General features: G+C 53.4%; 1 protein-coding gene across 1 annotated transcript; it reads left to right on the top strand.

Moving 5' to 3' along the window:
• The first annotated feature begins 1,809 nt into the window (after positions 1-1,809).
• LOC119097890 (gamma-soluble NSF attachment protein) lies at positions 1,810-13,180 on the top strand. The gene is made up of 10 exons (XM_037220840.1): positions 1,810-1,931; positions 3,428-3,489; positions 3,818-3,885; positions 5,468-5,661; positions 6,443-6,584; positions 8,467-8,561; positions 9,290-9,418; positions 11,061-11,204; positions 11,801-11,890; positions 12,881-13,180. Exons 2-10 carry the CDS (start codon positions 3,437-3,439, stop codon positions 12,953-12,955), a joined length of 990 nt encoding a protein of 329 aa, XP_037076735.1. The 5' UTR covers positions 1,810-1,931; positions 3,428-3,436; the 3' UTR covers positions 12,956-13,180.
• The last annotated feature ends 138 nt before the right edge of the window (positions 13,181-13,318 follow it).

Here is a 13,318-nt window from a genome sequence, read left to right as displayed (position 1 = left end):
GTAGCAAAAGCGTCAATACTAAAACAGGCGGCATTGTAAAGTGTTTTACTCTGAAATGTCGTTGAACGTAAATGCTGCGTTGCGAACGGGTCGCGAGGCAACGGATAAAGGTACGGACCATTCCACAGCATATCAGATGTGTCCTATCGCAGGCTGGGTTTCCATTCCATGTTCTCCCATTTTCTGGGTTTGGTGATATTTTCTGATTGCAGCATAAAATTATGGCTTTGTTGTGCTACCAGGCCTTGTGATCGGACACTGGTGTAACTGGTGTCGCACTACCACTTTCGTCCATGTGTCGGTTTGTTGGCCATGCTCGTATATATTCCTAATGTGACTTGTTAAAATATCCGCCCAAGTTCAATATCCCTCAGCGTTTTCGATCACACGCAAACTGCCTGTAAATTTATCGCAACCGCTCCTCGGTGGCTATAGTTATATTATCGTGCGTTTGCATTCATAATGTCAACTTTTGTGCTACACAAATGTTTTGCCTTTGTTATTTTGTACCAGTTCTCGTTTGTGCTGCTGCGTACGAATCTCTTGAAATTGTGTCTATTTTGGGTTGGAGTGGCTTGGGACCAAGCGCGTTCATGTTGTGCAGATGTTGTATGCGATGAGCCATCCATGACTGCCGTTGTGTGGGATTATCATATTGGTGGAACCCCAACTCTGCCCCTCTGTCTTACATCGAGGGACTATCAACCAGACGCGTTGATCTCTGAAGGAGACGTAGGAGCTCAATCTGATCGCAGTGGAGGTCTGTTATGAGACTAAATTTTGGTCTTCGTGGTCGGTCCAAGCAATCAATGTGATTTCATCATGAGAGGGGTCAGGTGAAGATCACCTGATCTGCCCTGGCGTCGGCTTGTTGTTACTTCCCCGGGGATCTCTGGCCACTGGGTCACCGCTGTTCGTCGGGGTTCCGCCGGTCGTGTGATCGCGCGCGCTACACCATTCCACAAGCCAACCCAGAACGACTGCCAACGAGGGTCATTGTTTTTTCGTATCTGTTAATGAGACATTGTTACATGTGCACTGAATAAAGGCAGTACTACCTTAGCTATGCTCGTGTGCCCGTGGGAAGATGATCAGTAATGTCGCCGAAGGCACAGGGCCAATGCAAGCAATTCGCGGTATGTGCATGCAGATTCCCACCTTGAAGATTCACCTTGAGAGTTCGAGCATTTATGACGGACGCTAGTTTATACTCTAATAAATATTCTGATGCCTGAAAATGCGAAATCGGTCGGTAACTTCGCGCGATGTGGAGTTACACGTCATTTGCCTTGCAGTTGATGTCAAAGAGCGGCCGAGTTTGTGTGCTGAACGTAATTCTGATCCCCAAAACTGCGAAATCAGCCGATAACTTTTGGATGATATGGAGCTCCCTGTTGTTTGATTTTAAATGTTGCCTTGAAGGTCACGTGAAAATGAAAAAAGAAGTCAGGTTGAGTAGCGCGTTTGCATCGTGATCAGAACTAACAACCTGAAAAAATCGATACATAAACTGACAACTTCGTGGACGTCACACCGTCACGGGAAGAGCATGCTGTATATGATGAGACGGCAGAAGGGAGATATGTCGACGCGTTTACCCGTTTTTATCGCCTTTTGCCAACGCATTGTCGTCTGGCGTCCCTGTGCCTCTCTTCAGTCGCTCTTCGCATATTTTATGTATGCAGCCATATCATGTGCCCCAAATCTTCGGTCTGGTAGCAGTATTGTATGCTTTTCAAAACTGCGCATACTCGACAAAATACGGCAGAATGGCATCAGATCGCCCACAGTCAGGCCAGCTGTCAGCACTTGATCAATAAAACTGAGTCTTAGGCGAGGCAGGTTAATTGCGGGACCTGTCTGTCAGACCCATGAGCGCATTGCGTTTCGGTTAGGGATCAGCTAGCTTCTCATCGAGAGCGTTTTGACTTGTAAGTTTGCATTGAATGGGGTTTGCTGGAATTTTTGGGTGAGATGTAACGTGCAAGGTGAATATTTGTCAGTAGTTTCCCGCTCGGTGAAAGATGCATCTCCCTAAATAAACGAAGTGCATGGCATCGAGCTTGTTTCTTCACCTTATTATATTGAAGGAACATCAAAACTCTTGGATCTGGGCAGCTATCCTTGGGAACATGAAGGAGTGGCCAATGGCCATATAAAATGACAAGTATAGCTTGCTTGGCTAGTTGAGCATGAGCAGCACATGGCGCTTCAAGCTTCAATGCCTCCATCCCTACAGTGCTATGACACTGAGCTATATTTGTTGCATGACATATAAATTAAAGGTACCCACTCTCAAAATTATTTAGACTGCGAGGACAGGTTATTCTGAACATGTATGGTACAGCAGAGACATCAAGATGTTGAATGGGCATAGCAGAGATGTCACAGCAAGGTGTATACACACACCTTTATTTGCTTGCATTTGATGCACAGTTCTGCCAATTTTAGTGCATAGAAAGCCGATTTTTCAAGCAATTATTATGCTGAGAATGAGATTTTACAGAAATGTAATGCCAATTTCTTGTGCTGAGGTAACCAAAAAAAAAAAAATCAGTGGGATGCATCCTGGCTTGAGTTTTGCACATTTGAACTCAAGGTTCAGGGCTTTAAGACATGTAGGCATGTGGCACAGCATATTATTTTTGTAGGATGGCTCAAAGGTGCCTGGGCAGTCAGTGAGGTCTGAAACCACAATGATCCTTATTTTCATTTGCACTATGATTGAAGTAATGGTGTTTGAGGATCCAGCTTCATTTAGTGGGTGTTGCATGAAGGTGATACCTATTTGGCAGCTGTGAATATTTATTTGGTAAACTGAAGGTGAGCTCAATAACTATGCTGATTGATATGGATGGTTGATAGTACTGAACATTCACAGGCAGCCATAGCTTGCTTCTGTTAAAACATTAGGTGCTTCATAATCATTATGGGCAAATGTTGCGTGGCCCTAGTACATCCTAATCAAATGGATGTGATGTGTTTTTGGAGCCCTCAAGCATGACTGCAGTTACATTTAACATGAGCAGAACAGCCTCAAGCCCACACACATTGTGGTGTTTTCAAACAGCTCATGTAATGTTGCATCAGTATTGCTAGCATTCTAATTAGGTGTGTTTGTGCTTCTTAAAGCAATATTGCTATCATATAGTATTACTTCTCCTGTTACATACCTGTTACCAATACTGGCACAATAATGAACTGCATGACTGTTAGTTAAGCATGTTTATTTGAACTTTATTCTGCTTTCTTGAGCATTTCCATGTACTGTGCTCTCTATACTATGAAAACCCTTGTGCATGCTGAACCTTGTGCTGCAGCATTGATGGGGTGTTGTCAAAATGATGTCATATTGGAAGAGCTTGGCTGCTCTCCTTGGCCATTGGAATGTGCTGTTGAGTCAGCTAATTTTTTTGGTCCTTTCCAGCATTGAATCATGTCAAGTAAGAAAGAAGAAGCCTTGGCACACATAAAGGAAGCTGAAAAATAGTAAGCAGTCTAGCTAATAATGTAAAGCACATCCAGGGTTACTAGATGTGTTTCATTGATAACTGTAATGTGAGGGGTGTGTTTGCTTGAATGTCTATTAGTCACACATCATGGCTATAACTTGCATCACACAATAACATTTGATGAGTGTATGTATATAGCAGTTGCTTATTCAAAGTATTTTCAATAAACCTTTATTTGTTCTACCATTAGCATTGTGGTGTATTTATTCATGTCACAGCTTAGGAACTTTTTACTGTGCATATTATTTATTTCATCTTAATGTGTAGGTTGTGCTTGTTTTGTAATGCATATGCTTTGTTTTCAGCCTGAAAACATCATTTTTTAAATGGAAGCCAGATCTAGACTCAGCTGCAGATGAATACAACAAAGCAGGTGAGTATATATTATATGTTCCACACAAAAACATCTGTGAACTTACCTACCTGCTTACACTAGTTGTTGACTAAGAAACATGTGCATGACCATATGTTGTCTGATTTGCAACCTTTCCTAATAATTTGATTTTGCATATTTAGATGGGTCTTCCATTGCAGACAATCTGTCAAAACCAGATAACAAAAACAAAACAGGACTCGCTCTAGTATGTTATTGGCCCTGCTGCCATTGTTTCCAAACCTGATATTTATTGTGAGTTTGTGAACTCCTCAGCCATCATTGGCTGGCTCTACCTGCTGTTCCACATATATGTGACTAATTTGTTAGGCAGTTTTATTTATGCCTCAACTCCAGTCATGAAATATGAATAGCTGTGTGCAATGCAGTCATCTGACACAGAATTGAATAGAGAAGCATGACAACCATAAACCAAGTATCTGTTGTGCATATCCTTTGCATTGCTGCCATGTGCAGATCACACTAAGCTGTCCTGCCATTGTGACAGCTCACAGCTCAATCTGTTGATTTTGGATTGCTTCTTTTGTGATGAAGGCTTTGTTGCATCATCTGTTCATGTGTATGTTGAATTAGAGTCTGCTGCCATCACTGAAAGTTGCACCATTCAAAATGGTATGGAAATTGACAAACATCTTGAGTTTCAACCACCTCTTGACAATCTTTTTCCAGTGTCAATAGACACCTGCAGGTGCCACATGACCTAGGTGGTCAACAAGCCTTTATCATTATCACCATCATCATCATCATCATCAGTAGGTGCCTGCTTGGCCATGCATCATGTGAAGTGCATGCTTTAAAAAGACCCATTACTTCGGAGCTCTGTGCGAGAGCTATATCGCCGATCAATGTGTCACATTGTTACTCATGGGTTTACCCAATCATGCACAAAAACCCATAATGATGTGCGCGAATGGTGAACGGAATGTGAAAGCATAGCCATGCATCTGATTTTGTTCAAGAGCCTGGATGTCGTTTTACTGATAAGTTGATCAGTTACCACCAGGTCGTATTCCTGGGAAAGGCTCCTTGGAAAGGCTCTGGCCCTGTCAAATTCGCGATGTTTAGTCGTGCTGATCACTGGCTTGAAGTGCGGCATTCCACCCAGTGAAGGTGGCCTCGTACTGCGAACAACTCCGATGCCCGCTGACTTACCTATATTGCGTCAGACTGTTTTCATTGATCACCACCCGACGTACATATGTAAGCGCGACGTACGTTAATAGCTCCAAGCACCAGCTAATGACGCCGCTCCTGACTTGTTTCTTGAATACATGCGCTTAGATCTGCTGCTGTGCTGCTGTCGGCTCCGCCCGGCTGATGACTGGACTGTTGGGCGCTGTGCTTAGTGCAGCGCCCCTTTGCACCAGACGGTGTACTACTTAAAATGGCACGCTCATCGTGGGCAGTTACAAAACATGTAGCCATCACTATGAATCTGCAGCCGGTGTGTGTCTCCGACTGGATGCCCGAGAGTGGGGCGTCCCGAGCTGACGCGCCGTCAGCTGGCCGGTTGGCACCTGGGCGGCGGCGTCACGTGGGTCTGACCTGTTGCCCGCGGCAGCCACCTGCTACAAGACGGTGCGCGCCCACGCCGAGTGCCGCGACTGCCTCGCAAAGGCCGCCAACTGCCACGAGCAGAACGGGTCGCTGTTCGCTGCGGCCAAGTGCTACGAGCAGGGCGTGCTGATGAGCAAGGAGCTGGCCGACCTGCCCACCGTCATCACGCTCTGCGAGCGCGCCGCCAAACTCTTCCAGGTGGGAAACGCGACCACGCGGTGAGGTGCACACGATCCATTGGGCGGTGCTGGGTTCGGGTGCGGTGTTCCGGTGGGCGGTGCTGGGTTCGGGTGCGGTGTTCCGGTGGGCGGTGCTAGGTTCTGGTGCGGTGATCCGGTTGGCGGTGCAGGTTTTGGGCGCGGTGTTCCGATGGGCGATGCTGGGTTCGGGTGCGGTGTTCGGGTGGGCGGTGGTTGGTTCTGGTGCGGTGATCCGGTTGGCGGTGCAGGTTTTGGGTGCGGTTTTCCGATGGGCGGTGCTGGGTTCGGGTGCGGTGTTCCGGTGGGCGGTGCTGGGTTCGGGTGCGGTGTTCCGGTGGGCGATGCTGGGTTCTGGTGCGGTGTTCCGGTTGGCGGTGCGGAGTTCGGGTGCGGTGAGATGCGAGCCTGCGGTCTGCGCCGGCCGTCCTGAGCACACATATTCAGACGGTCGGGAGTATGCTATGCACTCAGAGGACGCCGCCTCCGTGCTGGGCTGGGTGACATCGATGCGGATTCGCTGATTGTGTCCGCGCGGCCTCCTTACGTTACCCGTCCGGACGTGTCTGAGCCGCGCGGCCTCCTCACGTGACCCGTTCGGACTTGTCTGAGCTGCGCAGCCTCCTCACGTTACCCGTGCGGACGTGTCTGAGCCGCGCAGCCTCCTCACGTGACCCGTCCGGACGTGTCTGAGCCGCGCAGCCTCCTCACGTGACCCGTTCGGACGTGTCTGAGCTGCGCGGCCGCAGTCCCGCGCGCGCTGACGGCGAGCGCCGTTCCAGCAACACGGCAGTCCGGAGTCGGCGGCGCAATGTCTGGAGAAGTCGGCCAAGATTCTGGAGACGTCGAGGCCGGCCGATGCTGTGCCGCTGTACCAGCGCGCCACCGATGTGGTCATGCTGGAGGACCGGCCGCGCACCGCCGGTGGGTTCGACTGTCCCCCCCCCCCCCCCCCCCCCCTCCCGGATGGTGCAGCGATGGTGCGTCCAACTGTTCTTTGCGCAGCAAGGTAGCGCCAGGGTCTATCCTTCTCGGCCATGTTGGGCGGATGGGTCCAACTGTCCTTCCCTGTTTCGCTGGTAGGCCAAACTCTCCCCCCCCCCCTGACGGTGCAATGCTGGGAACCCAACTGTGTTCCCCTGGCTGTGCCGTTCCACTGAGTCTAACTGCCCTCCAGTGACGTTATGCCACTAGTCCTAATTATCCTTTCATTGGATGGTTCCGCCGGTGAAGCCATTTTTCCCGGCAGTGGTGTCGGTGCACCCTCCTTTCCCGCCTGTGATGTACAGCAGGTCAGTGCCCCCTTGGCATGGTGTGATGTTGCTACACCATCGCCATTCAGAAGTGTCCTGTGGTCGCCCTGACCCTTCCGATTGGGTGCACTGGTTGATATAACCCGGCGTTCATGGCTTTACCTCACTGATACGATGCCGGGTGGCTTTGGTCAGCGGATTGTTTTTTTCTGCATGTCCTCGTGTGCAATATTATCCTACTATATGCGACTTATAATGCGGTTCCATAACATAAGTGCCACAACAGAAACTGCTACTGCGACATTAGCATTACTTTCACGGCCAATATTGATACACAACATTATTGCTATGCGACAAAACTTACGCCGGACAAATGTATACTCGTCATTTTTTTCTACTGCGAACGCTTATACATTCAGAAATTATGCATGACATTATTTTTACTGCAGAAACTTGTACGCAAGATCAATGCTATGCGACGACACTTATACTTCCAATGCTCATACCCATCATTATACCCACTGCAAGGACTTGCACAACCATTGCTTATTTACGGCATTTATTCTACCGTAAAGACGTCCACACGGTTTGAGTACCACACGACAAAAGATATGCTCCACAGACGTGTGTTTGTCGTTACCTTTACTGCAAAGACTTAAATGCAATATAATTGCTACGCGACAGAACGTGTGCGTGAAAATCTATCATCGTCATTACGTTTTCTGCAAAAACACGTATCATATTAAGGGTATGCGTAGCACTACTTCTTCTACTGATGCTCGCCGTGGAACACAGCATGCGTGGACACCCAACAGCGGTGTAGGAACAGTTCACAGCTTAGGAAGGAACCTGAACTGGACAATACTACAACTAAAATGTATGTTTTGCCAATACGAAAAGCCATTTAGTTATACAGATAAACGTTCGTTGCGCTAATCGAAAAGCTGTTGCTTATTATGTCATCTTATGTTGTATTTACCACATTTTTGCACAAATTTCACATAACTATGCTCCAAAGAAGAAGTAAAATCGCTGACAAGTCGAGACTACATGGTTTTTTTACAGTAGACAGACGGACATATGCTTGTTTAAATAACATATTTTATGACTTAAAGTTTTATTGTGTAGCACTGATGTCATCTGCTATAGCTCGTTGCAGTAAGAGTAATGTCGCGTATAAGCAAAGACCGGACAAGTATTTGCTGTGTCAGTAATGCCGGGTATAGTTTTTCACAGTAGAAGTGCTGTGGTGTGACACTCACGTCATGTGTGTCTTTGCAGTGGAGGTAATGTCGCGTACAAGTACAGGCTGCACAAGCTCGTGCATTAGATGTAATAGTGAGCATAACTAACGTAACGCATCTGTCGGCAGGAGTTTTTGCCGTAGCACTTACGTCGTGACATCTTCCAACACTCTCTGTTTCTTCCCGCTGGTGTTCCCACGAAGCGAAGGAGGTTGTAGTAGACGTGACGGAAATCTGTTCGACAGCGCGTGGGCGCGCAGTTTAACCGACAGAACGGGCTAGACACGATCACATTGCTCTTGTCGCCAGCCAACTACACCTCGAAGACATCCCGGCTGATGGTGCGCCTGGGTCGCTACGATGAGGCCGTGGTGTCCGTCCGCAGGGAGATGGGGTACCAACAGGTGAGGGGGGGGGGGGGCTGGCAGGCGAGGCAGAGTATCAACAGGTGAGGTGGGGGCCAGTATGTGAGGCGGGGTACCAACAGGTGAGGTGGGGGCCAGTATGTGTGGTGGGGTACCAACAGGTGAGGTGGGGGCCAGTATGTGTGGTGGGGTGCCAACAGGTGAGGTGAGGGCCAGTATGTGAGGTGGGGTGCCAACAGGTGAGGGGGCCGGTAGGTGAGGCGGAGTACCAACAGGTGAGGAGGGGGCCGGCAGATGAGGCGGGTTACCAGCAGGTGAGGTGGGGACCGGCAGGTGAGATGGGGTACCAACAGGTGGGGTGGGGGCCGGCATGCGAGGTAGGGTACCGACAGATGAGGTGGGGACTGGCAGGTGAGGTGGGTACCAACAGGTGAGGTGGGGGCCAGCATATGAGCCAGGATACCGGCAGGCGAGGATGGGGAAGGGAAGGGCTGTGAAAAGGCCGTGTCACCTTCGTCATTCCTTTTTCATTGCGCTCGCTTCTTCCATCGCAATCATTCTGCCGTGCCGTTCCCAGGTAGTCCGTACGAAGTGCCGATGTTTATCAACAGCTTTCCGTCAAGTTATGCCGCCGACACCAGAGATTGGCTTGGACTCTGATCGGTCGCTAGGGCCGCCTGACGCAGCCTCCTGACATGGGACTGCTTCTCTGCCCCGTACCCCGCGTGGTTGTGGCCGGCCGCTGACCCCGTGCCGCCGGCCCTCAGGAGCTCGAGGACGCCGCGCAGCTGGGCCGCCTGACGGTGGTGCTGGTGCTGCTTCACCTCGCCAGGGATGATGTGGTCGCCGCCAGGAAGGCCTTCGACGAGTGGGGCAACTACTGCGAGGCCGAGGAGGCGAGTCCACGGCGGTGCCGCCCTGCCGCCGGCAATTGGCCTTTTTGGCATTTATTGGTTAATTAATTCGTTAACGCGAGCTCCATTTGTTCTTGGCAGTTTTCGTGATGTCCCAAGGCCTGCAATGGTATCGTGTTTTAGCTCTGCTGTATGGGATCCTATCTTGTATGTAAGGAAAGCTATGATTAGTCAACACGCTGACGCCCCGCCAGTGCTTCGTAGCAGCCCATTGGGAGCGGACTCGTCCGCCGTCCCTCCTGCCGCCAGATGTCTTCACTGGGCGCTGGTTGGGCTGACCGCAGATATCACCCTGTCACAACTGGCTGTCGTCCCTGGCCACATAACCAGTTGATAGCAGATGGACATTCTGTCCCAGCTGTGATGCCTGCCCATTATCTCGGATTGCAGGTACCCACCCTCTCCCGCCTGAGCTGACCCTCTGACCCTGTGACTCGTACCGCACGTAACCACCCTCTCCCACCTGAGCTGACCCTCTGACCCCATGACTCGTGACCGCAGGTAACCACCCTCTCTCAGCTGAGCTGACCCTCTGACCCCACGACTCCTGACCGCAGGTAACCACCCTCTCCCACCTGAGCTGACCCTCTGACCCTGTGACTCGTACCGCAGGTGACCACCCTCTCCCACCTGAGTTGACCCTCTGACCCCGTGACTCGTGACCACAGGTGACGACCCTCTCTCAGCTGAGCTGACCCTCTGACCCCACGACTCCTGACCGCAGGTAACCACCCTCTCTCAGCTGAGCTGACCCTCTGACCCCACGACTCCTGACCGCAGGTAACCACCCTCTCCCACCTGAGCTGACCCTCTGACCCTGTGACTCGTACCGCAGGTGACCACCCTCTCCCACCTGAGCTGACCCTCTGACCCCGTGACTCGTGACCACAGGTGACGACCCTCTCTCAGCTGAGCTGACCCTCTGACCCCACGACTCCTGACCGCAGGTGACCACCCTCTCTCAGCTGAGCTGACCCTCTGACCCCACGACTCCTGACCGCAGGTAACCACCCTCTCCCACCTGAGCTGACCCTCTGACCCTGTGACTCGTACCGCAGGTGACCACCCTCTCCCACCTGAGCTGACCCTCTGACCCTGTGACTCGTACCGCAGGTGACCACCCTCTCCCACCTGAGCTGACCCTCTGACCCCGTGACTCGTGACCACAGGTGACCACCCTCTCTCAGCTGAGCTGACCCTCTGGCCCCATGACTCGTGACCGCAGGTAACCACCCTCTCTCAGCTGAGCTGACCCTCTGACCCCACGACTCCTGACCGCAGGTAACCACCCTCTCCCACCTGAGCTGACCGTCTGACCCTGTGACTCGTACCGCAGGTGACCACCCTCTCCCACCTGAGCTGACCCTCTGACCCAGTGACTCGTGACCACAGGTGATCACCCTCTCTCAGCTGAGCTGACCCTCTGACCCCGTGACTCGTGACCACAGGTAACCATCCTCTCCCACCTGAGCTGACCCTCTGACCCCTTCACTCCTGACCGGAGTCGCGGGTGATGGAGAACTCTCTCAGCTGAGCTCACCCTCTGACCCTGTGACTCTTGACCGCAGGTGGCCACCCTCCCTCAGCTTAGCTCACCATCTGACCCTACGACTCCCGACCTCAGGTGGGCACGCTATCCCAGCTGCTGGAGGGCTATGAGGAAGAGGATCCGGAGTTGGCGCGCCGCGCCCTCGGCTCGTCGTTCATCAAACACATGGACATCGACTACGCCAAGCTGGCCGCCAGCCTGAAGCTGCCCGAAGTCACGGTAGGGTTCCCAGATGGCTTTCTGACTGGAATATTGCGGCGATGGACGCGTCCATGGAGCTGCGTATTTATTTAAGGTGGTCTGGCCTTTCCCGGCGTTTCCTTCACCCATCGCGTCCTTTGCCTGCCCTATATATTTGCTTGCACCTGACACGTCGTCCTCATGCTAAAATGGTGTCATGCTGCAAAGGGCGAAGCAACCGTCGGGCCGGGGGTAGACGCCTCCTCTCCGCCCCACTCTCTGAAGATTTAGCATTGTCTGTCTGAATGTTGACTGGACAGGAATAACCAAAGATGGCTGTACTGACCCCCACCCCCCCCCCCCCACCCCACCCACCCACACACACGCACGCACGCACGCACGCACGCACGCACGCACGCACGCACGCACGCACGCACGCACGCACACTTGGAGAACTTCCGTCACCTCTGTTTGCCGCCATGACTGCCAAGGGCGCTTTCAGAACGGCATTGTTATCGTCCGAAAACGCCACGTTTTGCCCGACTTTGGCCATCCGGGGGGAGGGCGGAACAGGGCATGACCTGGTTGCCGGGTTGTGCCTCTGATGCCTGCGACATTGTTACGTTTGTCCGCAGGCAAACCCGCAGGAGAAGTCACCGACGGCGGAGGCGCAGTCGACAGATGCTCTGGCGGCCAACTTCCAACAGAGCGTCTCCGTGTCGCAGGTGAGGTGGCGCTGCGGCTCCGACGCCGTCGCTGGACTCCGGCGCGGTCGCTGGACTCCGGCGCTGCCGCCGGACTCCGGCGCTGTCGCTGGACTCTGGCGCTGTTGCTAGACTCCGGCGCCGTCGCTGGACTCCCGCGCTGTCGCGGACTCCCGCGCTGCCGCTGGATTCCCGCGCTGTCGCTGGACTCCCGCGCTGTCGCTGGACTCCGGCGCTGTTGCTAGACTCCGGCACTGTCGCTGGACTCCGGCGCCGTCGCTGGACTCCGGCGCCGTCGCTTGACTCCGGCACTGTCTCTGGACTCCGGCGCCGTCGCTGGACTCCGGCGCTGTCGCTGGACTCCGGCGCTGCCTTTGGACTCCGGTGCTGTGGCTGGACTCCGGCACTGTCGCTGTGTCGGACTGCAAATCAGCTGGGCCGCGTTCCTCATGGCAAAGTACCTACTTGAGTTGCTACTAATGATGTCTGAAGTACTTACATCATACATAAGCGACTAACCTCCAAACCGCATGAGATGTTGTGACGCACCTACCTCTGACGTCATAGGTTGCAACGTGTGGGCAGCCGTTGGTAATGGGGAACGCGGCCCTGGTGTTTGCTTAGACGCTTAGACAGCCCAGACGATCTCCAGCCACCTGCCATTGCCCGCGGAGAGCGCGTTTCCTACGGCCGGCTGTGGACCAGACCGGCCGGCCGACGGCACGCGTTCTGCGCCACACGAGGAGCTGTGCGCCGCTGTGCCTGTGTCTGCTCCTCGCAGGACATCCCCAGTCATCTCTCTCTTCCAGAGCACGTTATTTCAGGCAAGGGGGATCGCAGTTGTTGGAAACGAAATAGCTGGCAGTTATCGGGCCTCAGCGGTGTCACACATCGTCCGCTGATGGGCAGGTGGGCACTTGTGCGGCCGCGTGAGCCAGAGCTCGTTACGCTGGTCGCAGCTGTGTCGGCCCGACCTGACCCCTCCCCCCGCCCGCACCCGTCTGCCCACAGGGAGCGACGGGTGCCGCCGCGGACGTCGTTCAGCACGACGACGAAGATGATGAGTACGCTGGCGGACTGTGCTAGGTCCGCGGCTACGGACAGAGCCGGACGGGGCGCGGTGCGGTGCCGGTGTTGCGGCGGCTACGGTCAATGTTGCAGTGGTTGCGCTCGCTTCACGCCGCTGGGCTGGTCCTCGTTGCCGTATGGGTTGACGACGGCTGCCACGGCCGCTGAGCAGTCTCTGTGTGACATCGGGCGGTCGCCGCGGCCCGGGCGGGTCCGCGGCCGACACCACGGCCGCAGGGGTCCGCGCCACTTGGTCCGAGCACGCGCGCGCCGCCAGCTGGTGGGGCACGCCGAGCCGTGATGGCGCGGAGCCGCCGCCCGGCCGACGTAGGCTGCCCTCGCGCCACCGCCGCCGCTGCTGCCTGCCAGACCGTGGCCCAG

Source organism: Pollicipes pollicipes, unplaced genomic scaffold (assembly GCF_011947565.3).
Source record: "Pollicipes pollicipes isolate AB1234 unplaced genomic scaffold, Ppol_2.1 Scaffold_4672;HRSCAF=5504_pilon_pilon_pilon, whole genome shotgun sequence".
Lineage (NCBI taxonomy): Eukaryota > Metazoa > Arthropoda > Thecostraca > Pollicipedomorpha > Pollicipedidae > Pollicipes > Pollicipes pollicipes.
The sequence above is the reverse complement of the archived record's forward strand: the minus strand, read 5'-3'. Positions and strand labels throughout refer to the sequence as shown.